This window comes from Peromyscus maniculatus, chromosome 6 (genome assembly GCF_049852395.1).
Source record: "Peromyscus maniculatus bairdii isolate BWxNUB_F1_BW_parent chromosome 6, HU_Pman_BW_mat_3.1, whole genome shotgun sequence".
In the NCBI taxonomy this organism is placed as follows: Eukaryota; Metazoa; Chordata; class Mammalia; order Rodentia; family Cricetidae; genus Peromyscus; species Peromyscus maniculatus.
Window position 1 is genome coordinate 48,787,704 of NC_134857.1, and position 20,760 is coordinate 48,808,463.

Genomic DNA, 20,760 nt, shown 5'->3' on the forward strand with positions numbered 1-20,760 from the left:
GGGACCACGAATGTGGTCCAGCATCCTTACAGAAGGACCCAGGTTCAGTTCCCGGCACCTACATGGTGGTTCACTGCTACCTTTAACTCCTGTTCCAGGGGCTCTGGCAATCTCTTGTATGGGCATCAGGCATGCATTGAAAGACCCCCGGCTGAGATCTTTCTCCGGGAGAGACCCCAAACCCAAGGAACACACCGAAACCACAGATCAGATGCAAAAGCAAGAGGGTTTATTTAGACCAGGTACCTGGGGCGAAGTCTCTTGGAGGACTTGCGCCCTTTCCTAGGGCAAGGGGGACTTTTTATGGGATCCCAGGGGCAGAGGCGCGGTTACAGAAGCGAGAAGCATAGTTACAGGGTCCCTATTGGTTGTTTCAAAGAAGGCCAGGGTGAACTTGGGGTCATATGTGTGTGGCTGATTTGGCCTTGTCCAGGCCAGCTGCTTATTCCTCAAGGCCAGGGGCCCGCCATAAAATATCAACTGTCTTACTCCCAAGGCTGCTGACCACAGTTATCTCTCTCAAGGCTGGCCATAGCTATCTCTGTCAAGGCCGGGTAGCTGGCTATGGCTGTGAACTCCTGTTTTTCTGATTCCTGCAGAATGGCGTTTCTAAGGCCAAGTTATTGGGGGGGGCATAACATCGGCCCAACGCCCCATATCCTCATAATGGAGCGGGGGTCTTTCATTCCCCCATTTTCTTTTGTACCAAATGAAATCTTTCATTTTAGGATGGAGAATAAGGGGTTAGCTCTATCTCTGACTGTCTGAGCCTCTGATATTGTTTGGTTAGGATCAAAGCCTGGGCAACAGAAACCTTATCCTTGATGAATTGCACCAATCTGTTGAGGATGTATGACCCAAACAATAAAATGAGCAGGAGGACGATTAGGGGGCCCATAATGGTGGAGACAAGGGTCATAAACCACGGTGACCTTTGGAACTATCTTTTAAATCATTTTTGTTGAGCATGGCTACTTGGAGCTGTCTGAATTGGCCGGTCTCCATAAGGGCTGCAGTCCCTGTATCTACCCCAGCAGCTATTTTGTTTATGGTAATTTTTTTCCAGTAACAGGGCCAGCGTCAGGGAAACAGGCTCTCTGGTGATGTCCCTCCTTATGTCAGGAGGACTATTAGGGGGATCAAGGGGACCCCCGGGTGAGTCTTATCTTTAGTGGGTTTGGAGAGCGTTGAACTAGATGTCTCGGTGCCCTCAGCTTCGTCGGGTTCCTTGGCAGTCTTTACATGTGACGTGTGGACCCAAGCCGCTGTCCCGTCAACCTCGGCTCTAGGTTCCTGGATTGATGGCGTCGGACCTAGACAGAGTCCCCAATCTTGAATGGGTGAGGCATCACCGGGCGGTTCAGTTGCTCCCGGCAGGCAGGGGTTTTTGCACCGTCTTTTGCATCAATTGGAGGGCTAGTGGCAAAAGAGGAGATATCAGAGTAAAGGAAATTTACAATTGGTGGGGGAGCCCCATACATGATCTCGAACGGGGTTAGGCCATGAGGCCCAGGAGTGTTCCGGGCTCGGTAAAGGGCTAGGGGGAGTAGGAGCACCCAATCTCTAGTGCCAGTTGCAAGCGTTAATTTGGTTAAAGTCTCCTTAATGGTTTTATTTGCACGTTCTACCTGTCCTGAGCTCTGGGGGCTGTATGCACAATGAAGTTTCCAATCGATCCCCCGTAGCCTGGCCACCTCCTGACTTACCTGGGAGACGAAGGCGGGCCCATTGTCTGACCCCAATATCTGGGGTATTCCATACCTGGGAAAGATGTCATCTAGGAGTTTTTTGGTTACCACGTTAGTGGTCTTTTTTTCTTGGTAGGCAAGGCCTCTGTCCATCTATGATGTAAGCGTGTCGCTCGGGGCTTTATTTCGCCCCCATTTTCTTTGTTAGTTCCTGGTCCTCCGGGCTTCCGCCATCCGGAGGGCCTGGGTCAGCGCGATCAGCTCTGCCTTTTGGGCCGATGTTCCAGGTGGCAGTGGTGAGGTCCAAACTATCTCCGATTCGGTGGTGACGGCTGCTCCAGTCCTCCGTTCTCTTTCTTGGAGGAAGCTGTTCCCATCCATGAACCAGGCAGCAGGGTTGCGGGGTTGAGGGAGACAACTGGTCTGCACACCATTCGATCTGAGGGCTGCTGGACCAGAGCTTTTACCGCATGGGAGGATAACACAGTTAATGGCTGTCCCAAAGTCAGTTTCCCTGCATCCTTGAGCAAAACAGCAATGGCTACCACATGTAGACAGGGGGGCGGGCCATCCTGCAGCTACCGGGCTTTCATGGCCCCAGTCTCTGTATCAACATTTCTTTTGCAAAGCCTGAGTTCTCGTCCACGAACAGTTTAAAGGGCTAGGACTTGTAGGGGGCTCCCTTTGGGTCCTGTCCAGATGTCAGCTGAACCTTTTTTTTTTTTTTTTTTTTTTCGGTGGTCCTTTGATACCTCCTGTTACCTGTGGCCCCCTGGACCAAAGCTGTGCGGTCATTGAGAGAGCCTCCGGTATGGGTCAGGACTGAATGTTGAGCCCCGGTGTCCACTAGGAAGGTCACTGGCTGCCCCCTAATCTTGAGAGTTATCCTAGGTCGGGGGGAGGGGGTCTCCTGGCCTTGACCTCCCCAATCTTCCAGATTGAGGACCCTTGGCTTAGGTCTCCGAGACCCTTGAGGCTTTTTTTGATCAGTCACGAGCCCAATGTCCTCTCTGTTTACAGTAAGCACTTTGTCTTTGTCAAGCAGTGTTCTTTTTTTGATCTCCCGTCCTAACTTCCTAACTCCCTCTCTGACCTGTCCCTGAGACATTACAGTGGCCAGGACTTTTTTGTTTGTTTTTCCTCTCCCTCCGTGTCTCTCTAAGTTCTTTTTTTAAAAACGCGCTGCCGGCGTCTCTTTCTGGTAACCTGAGCCCAATCGGTAGGGGGTTAGAGCCCCTGGAGACCCGCTAAGAGCAACTGGCCAGAGATGTAGGTGTTCCCTACCTTCGCTGCTTTGTCCCGCCTTTCTCGTAGGCGACCGGCAATTGGGGAGGAAGCAGGAACTCATCCTCCGCTGTTTGGGGGCCGCTGCAGGAGCCGCCGGTCCCTCCGGCGCTGTCGGGGGGGTTGTAACACTCGGGGCGGGGTGACTCGGCGTCCATGGGTGACGCCGCCCCCTAGTCACCTTTCCCATATTGGGCCGGAGCCGGTCATGGCACATCGCTGTGGGTCGCCGGCCAGGGGGCGGTCCCTCGCCGACCCCATCCCCGGCCCCGCCTGCGTGTCCCTGCCACATCCCGTGTCCGCCTGCGCCGCCGCTGCCGACTGTGCCGCTTGGCCGCCCATCGCGCTATCCACCGCCCCTCCGAGCGAGCGGCTGTGGGGCGTTGCCGGGACCAAGGCCGCCTGCGCCGCCGCTGGCTCCCCGCCGCCCGGGTCCGGCTGGTCGCCGGCCCCGCCCCTGGCCCCGCCTGTGTCGCCGCGGGCCTCCGCCGCCCGGGTCCCGGCCAGCCGCGCCGGGGGCCGCCGCGCGCGCGCGCGCGCGCCGCCGGAGGGCAGGTCCGAGCCCGAGTAGGCGCGGGTGCGGCCGTTGGCGGCGGGGCCACTCTGCTTGGTGCCCATGTCCGCGCCGCCCCGGGCCTCCGCGATCAGATTCCCCTGGTCTGCACCAGCTCCAAGTCCGCTGTTAGGCGCCACGCGGAAAACCACGGCCCGGCGGGGCGGACTCCTCCGCCCGCACGGGAGACATGGACAGCCGGGGAGAGCGGGGAGTGAGGGGAGCCCCCCCCAGCGCCGTCCCGGACCCCCGCGACCGCGCCGCGGCCGCGCGGACGGGAGGAGGCGCGGGGAGCTCCGGCACCCGCCGCCGCCACCGCCATCACCGCTGACGGCCTGCGGGGACTGGGCAGGGGGCGTCCCGGCGCCCTAGCTTCCCGGCAGCCCTGCCTGCGCGTTTCCTTTTCCCGCACCCGCCTGCAAGCCTGCCCGCGCGCCCGCCTGCGCCGGAGCAGCGGCCCGCGGGGAGAGGAAAAGACTTGCTGGTGTGGGGTTAGGGAGGAACAGGGAGTGGGAGGGATCCGCCGATCTGGCTTCCTCGGCTCCGGGATTCGGCGAGCGCTGCTGCCGCCGGGGGGCTGAGGGGAAGAGAAACGGCTTAACCCATGGGGGAGGTTCTGTTGTCAGGAGTCTCCACATGGCAATGTATGGGACCTGGTCCGGGTGGCCATGGGGACTGGAAGCAAAAACTTTTTTTTTTTCCACCTGTGAAATAAGACTGAGGTTAAAGGTTTCCTGACGAGGCCATCCTACATCCATTTTAACCCAATCGGCCTCGCAAAGAGTGATCTATTTTTTTTTTTTTTCTTGATTACGACTCCTTTGTTGTTGGCTCGTGTCTTTCTTTACGTCTGACCAGTGTTTAAGCATGAGGCTCAAGGGGGTGATGACAGTCTGTCCTATGGCTGTTTTTAAGAGGAGAACGGTTAAACAGAAAACAAAAAAAAAACGACAGACCAATATAAATAAGACTAAAACTCGCTGCGCGGCTTCGGTTCCAAACCGAAAGCAAAACCAGAAAAACCGTGCCCCCAGAGGGGTCTTCAGACCGTGCCACAGAGGGCACTTCAGATGAACCGTGGAACGTCTTCCAGGTTCCCAGATTCCCCTAGGACGTCTCCCAGGGTTCAGTGGCGAAGTCCAGACCCGTCGGTCCCCCCTTTCAGATCCACTGACACAGACAGATTATCAGACGCAGGCGCGGAGACAAACAAACAACATTTAACACTCAGACAAACAGACAACCCTCAGACTGGACAGGGATGACATAAATCAAGGCCGGCCGGCTTACCTCCTGATGGTGGGTCGGTGGTCCCAGGGAGGGGTCTCAATCCCCGTACGGGCCACCAAATGAAAGACCCCCGGCTGAGATCTTTCTCCGGGAGAGACCCCAAACCCAAGGAACACACCGAAACCACAGATCAGATGCAAAAGCAAGAGGGTTTATTTAGACCAGGTACCTGGGGCGAAGTCTCTTGGAGGACTTGCGCCCTTTCCTAGGGCAAGGGGGACTTTTTATGGGATCCCAGGGGCAGAGGCGCGGTTACAGAAGCGAGAAGCATAGTTACAGGGTCCCTATTGGTTGTTTCAAAGAAGGCCAGGGTGAACTTGGGGTCATATGTGTGTGGCTGATTTGGCCTTGTCCAGGCCAGCTGCTTATTCCTCAAGGCCAGGGGCCCGCCATAAAATATCAACTGTCTTACTCCCAAGGCTGCTGACCACAGTTATCTCTCTCAAGGCTGGCCATAGCTATCTCTGTCAAGGCCGGGTAGCTGGCTATGGCTGTGAACTCCTGTTTTTCTGATTCCTGCAGAATGGCGTTTCTAAGGCCAAGTTATTGGGGGGGGCATAACATCGGCCCAACGCCCCATATCCTCATAATGGAGCGGGGGTCTTTCAGCATGTGGTACACAGACATGCACACAACACATTCACATAAAGGAGTAAATCTAAATTTTTAAAGCAGGTACAAAAAGAAGTTAAGCACAGTGAGAGCTGATCAACCACGGGCCATATATATGTGGTTCTACAAGATTATTATGCCCTCTTTGTCAGTTGTAGAAAAAATATAGTTTTCAGGGGCTTGAGAGATGGCTCAGTGGTTAAGAGCACTGGCTGCTCTTTCGGAGGACTCGAGTTCGGTTCCTAGCAGCCATATTGGGTGGCTCACAACACCTGTAACCCCAGCTCCAGAGGATCTGATGCTCTCTTCTGGTTTCCATGGGCACTTGGAAACACACACACACACACACACACACACACACACACACACTCAAATTAAAAATTCTCAAAAGTGTAGCCTATCAAATTACAGATAACGTGTGACCCTTGATAATAAATGACTGTTTCTGAGTTATATGCCTGTTATACTATGATTTGATCATTTTAGAGTATATTCTTTTTTTTTTTTCGAGACAAGGTTTCCCTGTGTAGCTTTGCGCCTTTCCTGGAACTCACTTTGGAGACCAGGCTGGCCTCGAACTCACAGAGATCCGCCTGCCTCTGCCTCCCGAGTGCTGGGATTAAAGGCGTGCGCCACCACCACCCGGCCATTTTAGAGTATATTCTACTTATACAATGAAAAGTTTGTGGCAGAACCCTCTGATGCTCTGGGTTGGCAGCAGCTGCACCTAGTTTATCTTCATGCGTCTCTCAGTCACATTCATGAGCCACACTGAGTGACAGTACCATCTAGCTTTGTGTGATGACACTCTCTGATGTCCATATAAGGAAAAATGGCCACAGTGTACTTCTTAGCACACATTTTCATTGATAACTGATGAGTGACCATAATTCAATACCAGAAACACATTTTATATTGAGACAACATGCGATTGTCAAGGGTCATTTGAGATGCTCATGCATGCAGAATGACAGACAGCAGACTGGGCCAGTGTCAGTACTTCATAAATACTCTCCATGAGTTAAAGACACTAAGGCAGCTCAGTAGGCCTGCTTGAACTCAGCAGAAGGAAATGCAAAGTGAGGAATCTGTGAGTCGCCACTACGTAGCTCCTAGAGTACCAGCAATGGGACGGTGGATGGGATCGATTGCAGGTCATGACTTGGGGTTACAACTGCCATGTCTGGCTGGTGGGAGGGTAGCCTGGTACAGCTTGGCTATCAGCACTCTTCAAAATGAATCAAACCAAATCTGTGTGGGCATTCTCCAAATTAGAAACCTTGCTCTGTATGTCTCAAGCTGCGAGCAGGTTGATGAGGAACTGGCTCATGAGAGTGTTCATTGAGGCATGATGTGGTACGTGGGTGTTTGTGAGCAGCTACTGTGAGGGTGCCTTTGTGGAGTATTATACGGCAATCCTAGGGAACGAAGTATATATATGGTGGTGGGGTGGTGGTGGTGGTGGGGTGGTGGTGGTGGTGGTGATGATGGTGGGGGGTGTGGTGGTGGTGGTAGATGGTGGGTGTGGATGTGGGGACAAGCATAAAAATGACCTCTCTCTCTCCTTCACCACTAAGGAAAGGTGACTATGCACTTTGAACCAGAAAGTTGCTTCTTCAGCACACCACCCCTACCCCTTTCCAAAACAAATTTGCAGACAGACCTTTAAAAAGACACAAAAGCCTTTAAAAACATTAACCCAACTCAAAGTGACATGGTGCAGGTGCCCCGCCCCATAGCTTAGGTTAACGTTTTTATTAGTTTTCTCGTTGTCAGAGTGACTAGATCCAGGTAGGTGGTAAACACAATGCCAGGTTTGGATTCTAGCCCAATTCCCAGGTCCTGGGATGGCCCCTCATGATCAACTGACCCCCTCTGGCCCACCATGTATCTCTGCATCTGTGATGTAAAGTGAGAAATTTCAGTTCACAGAGCCAAACCCAACACTGTACAGAGGCAAGCCAGCCCCAGATCTCCCCCCACAGGGAGTAGACTGCAGGGGAGATCTGAGTGGCTAATGCCCGGCATCCTATGCCACCCAAACTGACCATCTGCAAAACAGATGAGGAGGCCATGCCACTTCCTTAAACAGAGCCAGAGGTAGAGTGCATCATTCCCATGCATTCCAAAATAAAAGTTCTTTGCCAAGAAACGGCAAACAAAGCAAGTGGCCATGTGACTATAACACAAAAGAATTAGTAGCTCGTTAGCACAGACTTCTTTTTAATTCTGCATCAAAGGGGAGTTTATATGCTTCTGCCTAGAACATAATGCCTTACAGTCTGGACCTTTGGTGGTGTGGAGTTTATACTGAATCTGGACTCTGTGCATATAGTTTGTCGATCCCTTAGTGCCTGCTCCCCAGTGGCCGTGAGAAGAGTTGTATCTGCCCTTCCTGGCTGTACTGTCCTCTGGCTGCTGGGAATTGCTCAGCACCTTGACTTTGTTGGGCTTGACTTGCAGTCCTTTGGGAGGGCGGGGGGGGGGGGGGGGGAGGGCTACTTTTAAAATTCTGTTTGAGAAAACATACAGTGGGGTGCCTTCAAAGAACTAGATTCATCACCCTACACCGATCTTCGTTTTTTGGTAAGAGAAATGCTCCTCAGATCCTTATCAAATCAATACCATGTGCTTATTTAGTGCTTATGTATAAAAGCACCCTGCAAGCCACTGGGAGGGAATGAACTTATGTCTGTACCTATTACAACCAACCAGGCCTATCTATCTATCTATCTATCTATCTATCTATCTATCTATCTATCTATCTATCTATCTATCTATCTATCTATCTATCATCTGTCTATCTATCTATCTATCTATCTATCTATCTATCTATCTATCTATCGTTCTTGTCATCCATCTCTACATTTATACCACTCTCATTCTATGCCTCACCTAACTTCACATGGATCCTGTGTAGGAACTTATATCACAAAGCCTTGAGGTAGATAATCCACTAATGCCATTTTATAAATGAAGAAACAGGCAGCTTGTCCCAGAACAAAGAATTGCCCACTCAAGAGCTGTCAGTTGTGATCTGTCCCCAGAGCCCATCCTCCCAAGACTGCAAGCACAGAAGTTGGAAAAGCAGATCTCAGCAGCCCTTCCAGGACAAGGATGACAGCGAGCCTGCTCCTGCTGTGTGGGCATGAGGGAGAGGCAGAATGAATCCTCGGCCTGAGGTGGACCTTGTGTGTGCCTGCAACCCAGATCCCGTAGATGAGAACCTTTTTCTGGGAGACAGTGGCCAAGGAGGGCCTGTGTGCTAGTTTGCTAGGGTTCCATAGCAAAGGACCACAAACTGGGTGGCTAAAGCCAGGTAGTTGGTAGTAGGTGGAATCCATCTTTGCTTCCTCCTGGCTCCAGGTGATGGATCCCATTCCCTGGCATCCCTGGCTTGCAACTGCATCACTCCAACCTCCGCCTCGGCCTTTAAATGGTGTTCTTTCCTCTGTCTGTCTGTAGCTTCTCATGACCCTTTTAGAAGGACAGCAGTCACTGGATTTAAGGCCCAGGCTAACACAGTGTGACCTCATTGTCTCTTGATTACATCTTCTCAGACTCTCTTTACAGCTTGGGTGTAATGATGCTCTGGGACTGTACCTAAAGGTAGACCCTTTTGGACGCATGGCTCAGGGTAGATGTGGAAAGTGCCAGAAAAGACTAAAAGACTAAAAGAAAAGCAAGAGACAGAAAACCTGCTCCAGACAGGGCAGAGTGTGATCCAGTGCACAGGAGCAGCCCAGCTTGAGAGTCAGCACATCAACATGGAGTAGACTTGGGGCTGAGGTCACGGTGCTGGACAGGGGCCAGGTTAGAGGAGGTCTCTTACCCAGACTTTATTCTAGAGTCATGGGTGTTCACCAGAATGCCCCAAAGGGGCTTACTAAAACCCTGTGTTCTGGGCCCACCCACCAAGTATTAACTCAGTCAGTCTGGGGTGGGGTCTGAGAACTTGCATTTTAACAAATTCCAGCTGATATCAATGCTGCTGGTCCTGGGACCACACTTTGAGTTCTTTCTAGCTGCTGGGTGGTACCATGGAAGTTCTGAGGGATAAGACGGGACAAGTAGTTCATTTAGTAGTAAAGTGAAGGCATCATCAGGATCAGTGATAGAGAAAAGTTATTTCAAAGTGTGGTCAGTCAAAGACCCAGAGTCTCCAGAGAATCAAGCTATGATACTTCAGAAATCAAGGTGGCAAGTTTACCCTCTGCCTGAGTAGCAACTGATGGACTATAAATCTAGTAGGGGCTATTTTCCAAGAAGAGACATTTGGAAAAGGCAGTCTGAAATAAAACAATTTAAGGAAAATGTACTTCTTGCTTCCAATCACATGGGTAAGTCCTTTGCTGTATTGTAACCAGGCACTTACCCATGTAACTATGTGTAGCTATGCGTAGGTGTCTTAGTTACTTTTCTATTGCTAACAAAGCACCATGACCAAGGCAATCTATAAAGAAAAGTACTTAATTTCAGGCTCATGGTTCCAGGGGGTTAGAGTCCATGGCCATCATGCTGGGGAGCTTCCCAGCAGGCAGGCAGGATTTCAGGCATGGTGCTGATGCAGGGCTTCATCTTGATCCACAGCAGAGAGAGCTCACTGGGAATGCGATGGCAATTCTTTGGGTGACATAAACCCTTGAGAATCTTAGGGGTCAAAGTTCTCTACTCAGTAGGGTCCTCCCACATCTCTATCCCAAGTTACAGGATTCCATTCCTTACTAGTGAGTGGCCTCTGAGGCTGGGATTGGAGTTTTTGTTGTAATTCAGCCAGTCTCATCATGAGGGCTTTGGTTTGTCTTTCTACAACTTGAGCTCTGTGGCTGCTGGAGATTCTTTTTCGAGGGACACTTAGAAACCTTTAGACTATTTATGCATATCTGGAGCTGGGCAATTGTAGTACAGAGTTCATTCTTTCCCTTTGCTACTGTATCCTGAGACGCTAGGCAATGGTTAATTTTATCACGGAGCTCACTCTTTTCTTTTGTTAATTTATCTAGGGATGCTAGTAGCAGCCAGACAGAATCGTTATTTTTTTCTTCTTCTACCAATTGTCAAGTTTTATGTATGGAGTCACCAAGTTCTTTGCTTCTCACGGTGAGTGAATCAGGATAATCCAATGCATTTTTCTCAGGTGGTTAAACAGTTCACACCATGGACTTCCAGCCCTCTCCACACTGCTGCTAAGAGAGGGTGCAGGAACTGGAGGTGTCGGCAAGTTGGAAAGCCTGTTCCAGAGACTTTTAAAAGGCATGGTGGTGCACATCTTTAATCCAGGCAGAGGCAAAGGCAGAGGAGGCCAGTCTTTGCTCTGCTAAAGCCCCAAAGCCCCAGGTTCTAACACCAGTGAAGGAACGCCTCAGCATCAGGGTGGATGAACTTGCTGATGAGAGTGAGGACAAGCAGGCAAAGTACAAGCTTCCTTCTCCTTTGTCCTTTTAGGTGAGCTGCCACCGGAAGGTGTAGCCCAGATTTAGAGTGGGCCTTTCCACATGAGTAGTCAGATCAAGAAAATCCCTCACTGGTAGTAATGCCCAACTGCTTGCGTTTTAGTTAATTCCAGATTTATTCAAGTTGGCAACCAGGATTAGCCAGAACAGCAGCGTGTGTTCTAAGACCCTTAATGGATGCCTGAAAACACAGACGATATGAAGCCCCATATTTGGTATTTGTTGTATAAATGCATGCCTATGATATTGTCAATAAACTAGGCACAGTAATGGATTAATAGGTTAATCTTAGTTGTCAACTTTACTGGATCGAGAAATGAATGCCAAGAGTATTGGTAAAGCATGCTTCTGGATGTGTCTATGAGAATGTTTCTGGAGATAACTGGCATGTGCTGAATGGAATGGAGAAGAGAAGACACACCCTGAACATGGGTCTCATAAGCTAGAGGTGTGGATGGAACAAAAAGATGGAAGGTGGAGGAAGCTTATACATTTGATGATTTCTCTTCCTCCTAACCTGTGTGGCACTTTACTTAGAATTTATCTAAAATTCTGAAAGAAGTTGAGTGACTATTTTTAATAGTAAGTTTGGTTTTTGTAATTCCATACATGTACTCTGTGTTCTGGTACATTCAGCATCCTGAGCAGGAATTCTTGCTGTGGCCATTATCTGTGGACTAGCTTGTTCAGCCTTGAACATGCACTTGTACAGTTACCCTCTGGGCCTTCAGCCTCAGGTTAGGACCACAGCATTGGTATGTTTTCTTCTTAGGCTTTCAAGTTCTGGAAAACTAGTTTCCCAGGTTTTCCATCCTGCAGGTGGCTACTGTGGGACTATCCTGCATCTAACCGTGTATGCCAATCTAATAAATCCCCACTTAAATGATACGTACATCCTATTGGTTCGGCTCCACTAATGACCCCTGACTAATACGGCGAAAACTAACACTAATAAAATTGAGCAATTGTAACATTCTATAGTAACATTTTGTACTCTAGGGCCATTAATAAATAAAATTGCTTCAACACAAGCCCTCTATTACTGTGACAGTTGACCTGATAACTAGCATAGCTACTAAGTGACTAGCAGGAGGGTAGCATATACAGTGTGGATGTGCTAGACCCTTGGGTGATTCACATCGGGCAGGACAGAGTGGGCTAGCATGAGGCTTCACACTATCAGGATAGCATGTCATTTAAAACTTGGCAATTATTTATTTCTGAAAACTTCCACTTAGTATTTCTGCTATTGACTATCAGCAACAAACCACAGAAAGCCAAAACCAATGTGGTCGTGTCACAGCTATATATAGCACTTGTATATGCACCAAGAAGTCAAAAGCACATGTTCTAAGTGCAGCTCTACCAATTCAGGCCTTATTTTCAGTAAAAGCTGTTCATCATCAACCACAAAGTTATTTTCGTCCTAATGGATCAGAGATGGTTCCCTCTGTATCTGGAGCAGAATCTTATTAGGCTCTGACCAGTTTCAGGTCTCTTGTTTTGCATTGTCTCTGAATTATTGCGTAAGTCATTGAGGCGTGAGGTATGAGTCTTAAAAAGAAGCCAAGGAACTCGAAGGTGAGTGACAGGTATTTATCCTACGAGCAGAGTTCACAAATCTAACTCCCCCTTTAAACTCATTGGCAACACAAGATCTGGAGTGATAAGACACCCAATGCTCGCGTGAGAATGGAAGCCCCATGCTCCAGCAAAATACTCCTTCCTTTCTCCTCTCCACCATTGCTAGCTAAACCCTGCCTCCCTCCTTCCGTCTTAGGGTCACAGCTGGGGACTTTCCCTGTTTTCAGGCTGGGGAGGAGGGCAAGTGAGAAACAGGTTATACTATCAAGAGCTCAGAGGGCTTCTAGTCTCCCCTCACCACACTGGGACCCACTGGTCTAACATTCTGCTGCTAAATGTCCCCTCCATCTTCATATTTGGTGGGGGAAAGATAAATGTCATGCTATTCCAAAAAAAGCAAACATCCCCGCTTTATAAGGTTACTTTCATGAGTCAGGCTTAGTTGGAGAAAAATAACTCATTTGTGAATAAAAATTGTTGTGCCGTTCTTAGGTTCTGGAGAGAGTGCATATTATATTATGCCCTGGAATCATATTACTGCATTTCCTCCTTTCAGGCAAGGGCAGATAAAATAAACTGAGTTCATTTTAAGGAAGTCAGTTACTCTCAGAACAGGCCACAGCCAGAGGACTAAAGGAAGTCTTTACCTGTGGACGACAGTTTGCAGGAGCTGCCCGACTTAGCGGGCCAAGACAGAGCGTATGTTAGCTTCCATTTGGCAGAATCTGGGTATGAGTTCTTGACCTGAGGTAGGAAGCTAGAAGGGAAATTGCCAGAACCTGTTCTCAGCTTGGTTCATCTCTGGGCCCATGCTGGGACTAAGAAGGAAAGCCTAGGTGTAAGAGGAGCTTGCGAGGTCTCCTCTCTCCACTGGGCAGTGTAGGAGCAGAAGTGATGTGATGCTCCTGACCTGCAGAAGCTTACTGCGTAACCCAAGAGGTAGACATGACCACAAAGGGGTGTGTGTGTGTGTGTGTGTGTGTGTGTGTGTGTGTGTGTGTGTGTGTGTGTGTGTGTGTGTGTGGTGGGGGAAGTTGGATATTCAAGAGCCAAGTCAAAGCACTCCTCTGGTTCATCCCAAGAAGTGGGGCAGAAGACAGATGGTTCCCATGAAAGGCTGCCATGGTTTCAAGAGTCAAGCTAAGGGAGCAAGCACAGCCATTTCCCAAGAACCAACAGTGCGTGGCAATGTGGGAAGTATTTTCAAGGGCCCCAGGACTGGTGTGGTTGAGCAAACAATGGCCCTACACATTTTACGATGCAAAATGGGATTTCCCCCGCAAGGTCCTTCATAATCATTATATCATGAATAATCATAATGTACCATAATCGTTCTGATGACATTATCCTAGGTTATTCTGGAGACAGGAGATGCGACACTGCTGGCCTGGAGGGTAGGAGCTGGAACCATGCGCCGAGAAGCACAGCTGATACCAACAGGGGCAAGGGAATGGGGCTTTCCCTGAGCCTCCAGGGTCCCGAGGTCCTGGGACATGTGGCTCCCAGCCTAGTGTGACCCACTTCAGACCTCTGACATCTAGAACTGCAGGTGAATGTATCTCATGTCTCGAGCCCACGAGCATTATGTAATTTCTTGAGTATTTGCATTCAATTTCCAGTGGAATCATTAAGAGCCTTAAAGGAAGACTTCAGGGCAGACTCCTGTGAAGAATAACCCCCACCACCACCACCAGTAGTCTGTATTTGGGGCACTACTAATAACACATGATTACAGACACCCTGGTCTCACATGTGGAAAACCAAATAAAAAAAATGTTGTGGACAGGGGAAAATAGGAACAAAACCAACTTATTACGGAATGGTTGAGGGCATTCCTTCTTGCTCGCTCATCTGGGTACAGTGAGCTTGGGTGACTTGGGGCAAGGGACAAAGAAAGCCATGTCCAGGTTTGACACCACTGGCATTTCCTGCCCAATGCTGGACCCACACTCTGCCCTCCAGGAGCTGGGGTGGTGGGCAAAGACTGTAGTCTGCCTGAGCATCTTCAGGCTGGGGCAGGAGTGTGCTACTCTGCGTGGCCCTCTGCTCTGTGCTATGAGGTCTCCCCCTTAGGCAGTGTGCAGGCCTGGAGACAGCATGATCCTATGGGGGTGCCTCTGACCTGGCTGCTGTCTCACAAAGGCCCTAAAAGCTAAGAGCTTTTTTCTGTGACAGAAGACATGACTTCACTATTTTATTATCTTTTCTCCCACACATGCACTGCAGCCTCTTTAATCCCCCAATTTTTGCTTCAAGGTAATGTGTTCTACATAATGCATTGCCCTCCTATTCTTAATGACCGACTCTGAATTATTGACATTAATGGAGAAAAGGATTCAAGGAGAGTCGTAATTAGGTGTCTAATACTGTGCTAAAGTGCCTGGTAGATTGAAAAGTGATGATTCTTAGTGGAGTGCATGCACTTGGGTCTGTATGGCCCAGGGGACAAATGCTGCTCCTCCTTCAGACCTGTGCTAGTCCTGGAAGAGCAGCTGCAGCTCTACCTTCTGGCCTGACAAGTGTGGCCCCATGTTTTCCCAAAACCAACGGACTGGCCTCCAGGCCGGCTATTCAAGAGGCACTACTACCTGATGAGACCCTCAGTGTTGGGTGAGCTGGGAAGAACAGGTATAAAAAAAAATGTGTCATGTCCACTGACCCAGTTTGTTTCCTATTGCTGTGAGAGAGACCAGGACCAAAAGCAGCTTGGGGAGGAAAGGGTTCCTTGTTTACACTTCCCTCTCACAGTCCTTCACTGAGGGAAGCCAAGATAGGAACTCAAGCAGGGCAGGAACCTGGAGGCCTGGACTGAAGCAGCGGTCATATGCTTTCCTGGCTCCCCATGGCTTTCTCAGCACCCCCCCACACACACACCTTCTTAAATACAACCCAGGACCACCTGCCCAGGGTGGCACCACCCACAGTGAGCTGGACCCTCCCACATCAATCATTAATCAAGAAAATACGCTCACAGACTTGTCTACAGGCCAATCTGATGAAGACATTTTCTCAGTTGAGGTTCCCTCTTACCAGACTTGTGCCAAGATGACAAAATACTACCCAGCGCACTCACAAAGTCCAAGTTCAATGCTCTGGAAAGAACTGATGAGGTTGTCTCCTCAACTCTTACTGTGAGGGAGCCAAGGTTGTGGAAGAAGAAAGAGAAGAGTAGAGGATTGTGCGTCATAAGTGTACACCCCACTGGCAGTGAACCAAAACAAACTGAAATGCTGCCTGTGTTTTCTTGCCAGGAAGACCCCTATGGAGCTCCAGTTAAACGGCCCCACGTCAAAATAAAAGGGATACATTTATGCTTACTGGTTTTTATTGGAATGAAGCATGGCAATCCCCTCCCCCAATACACCTTGCCCAGCTGTTCGAATTGTGTCTGGTCCTGGATGAGAAATGGGGCACTTACCGATTCCCCAACGCTGATTCCTGAGTGAGTTGGCTTTCTTAGGAAGTGTGTGCCCACATAACTGTCCTTAAATCCATACATCTCAGTGGAAGCAGAGTATCCAGGAGTGGAGGAACCCCATGGGCCTGACCCAGGCAGGGCACCCAGTTAGCCTAAGAACTTCCAACACCACTGGGAATCTGCTCCACTCCAACTGTGGTCCTGAGGCTGTGCCACGCCGTAGTAAAAAAGTAGAAAGTTTTTGGTCATGGGATGATAGTGTGTGACCAGGAACAAGGTGACATCAGGTAGGGAGAGCAGAGAACATAGGCAGCTGTAAGGTCTCATCAATCGGAGACCAGAGACCATTTCCTTGAGCTTTCTTAAACCATAATCTCCAGTAATTACTGCATTTGACCACCAGAGGGCAACAGTGTTTCTAGAATGAGGACTCGAAGCTCTAAGAGAAATCAATGAAATCTTTGAGCTGGAAGAGGTCTTTAAATATGGTCCCCTGGCTTTCATGGTTGTTTGTTTGTTTGTTATTCTGTTGTTTGTTTGTTTTCCAGATGAAGTCTACACCAAGAATTGCATCCCTCATTATGATGTAGTTCATGTACATATATTTGGACCACACTGTGAAATACTGTTCCTTTAGTCATTCACTCTCGAGTCATTTCATTACATAGGACTTTGGGTGTAGCTCAGTGGCAGAACATGTGCCTAGCATGTAAGGGGGCTGTGGACTCAATCCCTACACCCAAAATTAAAACAACTGGACCCACGAAATCGATTTCATAACTTGCTGATGGGCCCTTACTTTGAAAAACTGACTTAGTCCCAGACCCTCGTGTTAAAAAAGGAGTAGACTCACCTCTAGATGAAGAAGGATCCCTATGCCCCTGTGTGTTACATTTGTCTCACTCAGGCATCCACTTGCTCCCCCTTGCTCAGTCCTGGGTGCAGGACAGATACAGTGTGGTAACCTGGTGCATTATACTATCCAGTGCCCCTGGAATGAAGTCTGTGGGTGGCCATCTACCAGCAGCAGACAAGCGCCCTGAGTGCTGTGGCTTCCCTTATTATGCGAGTGCCTACAGACCTCTCTGGAAAGCTGCCCTCATCGGGCTATGTTTGTGTTCTTTTAGGTGGCTGAGCACTTCAAAACAAAAAGTATGCCAAAGAGGCCTTTCCTAGGGATGCTGCCCCACATATAATTTAAGGCCACAAAATCCAGGTTAATGCCTAACACAAAATGCCCCAGAAATAGCTACTGGGTGATGGACTACCCCAAGACATATTGTGATACTTTGCCTGCTTTATCACATGACACAACTTGTATAAAGCCCCGTGTTGGCGGAACATGTTATTTCCATCCTAAGTGGGGTGAGTGCTAGAGAATGCTTACATCTAGGTCTTCAGGTTGTGTGGCTCTTTGGAGGTAAAACAGGAGCCAGTTTAAAGTATAAATATGACCTGCTGCAGATCCCAGGAAGCCAGCCCCATACGATCGATCCCCCCATCAGGAATCAACTCCCATTCCCAGCCATTCTCCTTTATTTCTGCCTTCCTCACAGACCTTTGCATGTCCTTGCTGGATGGTCATCTCCCCAACATTGGCCTGCCTGATCATCTCTAAGAGTGGACCTTTCTTTAGGAACCCTTTAAGGAAAACAATTTCACTAGATTCAGGCAGAAATTGATTCTTGGCACACTGACTTCTTTTCCTTGCCCCCCACAACCACAGAAATGTTAAAAATCAGGGAGGTTAAGGGGAAACACAACATCAGGGAATTGTTTCTTGGGGCTGATGTCTAAGATCCCATGTTTTATTTACTCTCTCACACACCCCCTGCAATGAAGTAGGGTCTCCTTAAAGTTCAGGAGCCTTGTACTAGTACAGATGATGAACAGAACCAGAGCACTTGGTGAAGGGAAGGGGGTGTGTTTTCCTTCAGGTTTCGAGAGCTAGCTTATTTCATAAGGATGCCAAGGACTCCTTTCCCAAGGGGTGGCCAGAAGCACAGGAATGCAAGGTATTTAATGGTTTTTAAAAGTTGCGTGCAGGTATTCTGTGTGTGCATGCAAGCCGTAGCAGGAAGCAGAAGTCAGGACAACTTGGGAGAGTCAGTTCTCTTCTATCATTCCTAGGTCAGAGGACCAAGTCACATTATCAGGCTTGCTGCCAGCTGCCACCAGTACCCAGTGGCCATCTCACTAGCCCTGTTTTATGATTTTAAAAAATCATCTTGGAATGAAGGAAAATGATCCCTGGCCTTTGAAAACTGGTGTGCTTTATTAGTCTGGTTTTTGTTTGTTTGTTTTAATAGAGAATTCTCCCCTAGATAATCAGGGAGGTTGCCTTCAGGGCTCCTCTTTCCTCCCTGAGAGAAAGGCAAGCTCATAATGTGACCTCATTTCTCTAGAGAACTAGTAAAGGCTGGAGCTTGGAGTGAGGAGGGGGTGTCCCCGAGACAGTCAAGATTTTTTGCTTGTAAACAGTCACAATAGTTTGCCTTTTTCTAGAAATAAGGAACAAGGCTGACTGTCCAAAGGGCGGTTCACATCATCTGATCCTAGACAGAGGACAGTCTTCACCATCCCACCGATCTAAATCTTAGGCTCAGAGCTATGTAAGATCTAAGGCCGCCGGTATATGGCTTTGTAGAACATCCAGGGAGCCACATTGCCTTTGGGACTCTGCACTTGTGTAAAGTTTTAAAATCTGACGAAGGGAGCCACGCAGCTTCACTCACACAACTCCACACCCACAGTCACATTTCAGTTCCTGCAGAAGATAGCTTTGGCCCTCTCACTTGCCGGTTAGATCAGGACGACGCCAGAACTAGGTGGTCCCTGCACAGGCCTATGAGGAATCTTTATCCTGAAGCCTTATACAGTAGTTTGCAATCCATAACCAAACAGAAACGAAATACCAGAAACTTGTCTGCGATGCTGAGAGCTGGCTTACACTTTGAACACACCGCCCCATAGAATTTAAGCCATAGGTTGGTTGGGTACACGATGCGCATCCCAACAGCATCCCATGCTGGGTACCCCAACCACGGGCTGTCGTGGGACCCTCTTTTCGGTCTCCCCAAACGTCCCTATCATGATGCCTTCACATGCTAAGTATTTCTGGCCTCGGAAATACCGAAAAGGCGGAGGCAGCGTTTGAGGACTCTGCGCCCCTGGCGCGGCACGATCTCGGGGTGGGAGCGCGGCCGTGCCCGCGCGTGTCCCTCCGCGTCGCGGCCCACTCACCCACGCGCGGCCCTCCTGCACACCGGCCAGCACCCGCAGCGCGCTGGGCGAGCCGGCGCGGAAGTTGAAGAAGTGCAGGGCAGTGCGCGCCGCCAACTGCAGGATCCCGCGTGGCAGCCCCACGGCCGCCGGGGGCCGCGCGGGGACATCGGGGTGCTCCCGGGCAGCCGCGCGCAGTGCGAGGCTCAGCAGCAGCCAGAGGGTCAGCAGCAGCGCGGGCGCCGGGGGTCGACGAGGCTGCATGGGCGCGGATGGCGGGGGCCAAGGAGACTGCGTGGATGCGAGAAACTTGCACCGAGCTCCCCGAACCGGGTTCGCGGTGTTCGCGGAAATAGGCCGCGGCGGCCACTCCCCTCCGCCCCCGGGTCACCGCCCTTCCTCGCCGCCCCTGTCCAAGCAGAAGGACCAGAAAGCGCCTCCGGGAAAGCGGGTCAGGGAGCGTGTCCCCGATTACGCGGTGAGAGGGGCCAGAGGGCAGTGGGGCGCCTCTTCGAGGGCACACCCCGACCTCCAGCTCTGGGGACCTGGCTTTGTCGCCTGAGGCTGCTGCGATTTCGCAACTGTCTGGTTTTAGAGCGAACCCACCCCAAAGGTTAGCTGCAAGTGAAAGAGAAGAGAGGCGACAGGAATGGGCCGCCTCAGGCCTTGATGGGGACTTCAGCGTGCAGAGGGCGTGAGCAGGTAGTGAGCACCTGCCGGCCAGCCTGGAGGCAGGGAGGAGGGGCTGTGGGCAGCAGGACGGAGGCTCTGAGAATCAAGGAGATTACTTAATACTGGTGAGAGGCCTTGGGTTGAAGCCAGATTCTAGTGCAGTCAGACGTGCCGTCAGACGTGGATGCACCGTGGCAGTGAAGGCAAGCGGTGGCTGCTGTTTCTAAACCTCAGTTAATAGAGAAAGCCTGTGGCGGGTGCTGAGAGACTAATGACTGGTTTCTTCCCAGGACCAACATGGTGGAAGGAGAGAACATATTCTGCCCTCTGACTCCCATCCACCCACCTCCGACACAAGTTAAATAATAAATGAAATGTAAGGAGAGAGAGAGAGAGAGAGAGAGAGAGAGAGAGAGAGAGAGAGAGAGAGAGAGAGAGAGAGAGAGAGAGAGAGAGAGAGAGAATACAGGACAATCAGAGATAACTCAAGTGTCTCGCCCACCTCATCAGCAGTGGTCACCCTACTGAAGGGCCAAAGAATGGTTGAGACCCAGCTTGCTAAATCCTGCTTGCGACCGAGAAAAGGGGGCACTTGGTTGGGTAGCAGTCTACTGCCGGCCATCTGCCTTAGACTCCGGCACTCACAGATGGGATTCTGGAGCAAGCCATTCCACGGTCATCAAGCCGAAAGTCCGTGGACAATGAGCAACCATGCAAACAACACTCCGCCCTGTGGCCCATCTGCACTGTCTTTCCTTCTGCAGATTTGTGAAACACCTGGGCCATGGGGAGATGAGGATGAGCAACCGGATAAACATCTGGAGCACACCTAGGCAGGTGGGGCTCAGACAGTCAATGAGGTCAAGAGAATGTGTCCTGTGCTGTTTGTAATAACACGCTCTGCAGAAAATTGAGGACGGAGCAGGAAGCCCTAAGGTAGAGATTTAACCCGGGTCAGGGCTGGAAGTCATATCCAGAGGGGAC

General features: G+C 50.1%; 2 protein-coding genes across 2 annotated transcripts in view; both read right to left on the reverse strand.

Annotated features, from left to right (window-relative positions):
- Positions 1-19,481, reverse strand: part of Rarres1 (retinoic acid receptor responder 1) — a 39,022-nt gene extending 19,541 nt beyond the window's left edge. Inside the window, exon 1 of the mRNA XM_006972633.4 lies at positions 19,126-19,481. Within this exon, the coding sequence (XP_006972695.1) occupies positions 19,126-19,368 (243 nt within the window). The 5' untranslated portion in view covers positions 19,369-19,481. The remainder of the gene's footprint in view (positions 1-19,125) is intronic.
- LOC143273786 (uncharacterized) lies at positions 208-18,893 on the reverse strand. The gene is made up of 3 exons (XM_076573779.1): positions 18,798-18,893; positions 3,154-3,893; positions 208-1,416 (listed from the first exon to the last, which is right to left on the reverse strand). The coding sequence occupies exons 1-3, from the start codon at positions 18,891-18,893 to the stop codon at positions 1,314-1,316; spliced, it is 939 nt and encodes a 312-aa protein (XP_076429894.1). The 3' UTR covers positions 208-1,313.
- Positions 19,482-20,760: the final 1,279 nt, after the last annotated feature.

What these genes read in the sequence shown, in the direction of transcription:
- LOC143273786 (XM_076573779.1), bottom strand. Translation starts at nt 18,893, where the DNA reads ATGCGCATCGTGTACCCAACCAACCTATGGCTTAAATTCTATGGGGCG. An exon ending in GCATCGCAGACAAGTTTCTG is followed by an intron (nt 3,894 to 18,797) that starts GTATTTCGTTTC and finishes CCGGGAAGCTAG; the next exon opens with GGCGCCGGGACGCCCCCTGC. An exon ending in TCCGGCCCAATATGGGAAAG is followed by an intron (nt 1,417 to 3,153) that starts GTGACTAGGGGG and finishes TTTTGCCACTAG; the next exon opens with CCCTCCAATTGATGCAAAAG.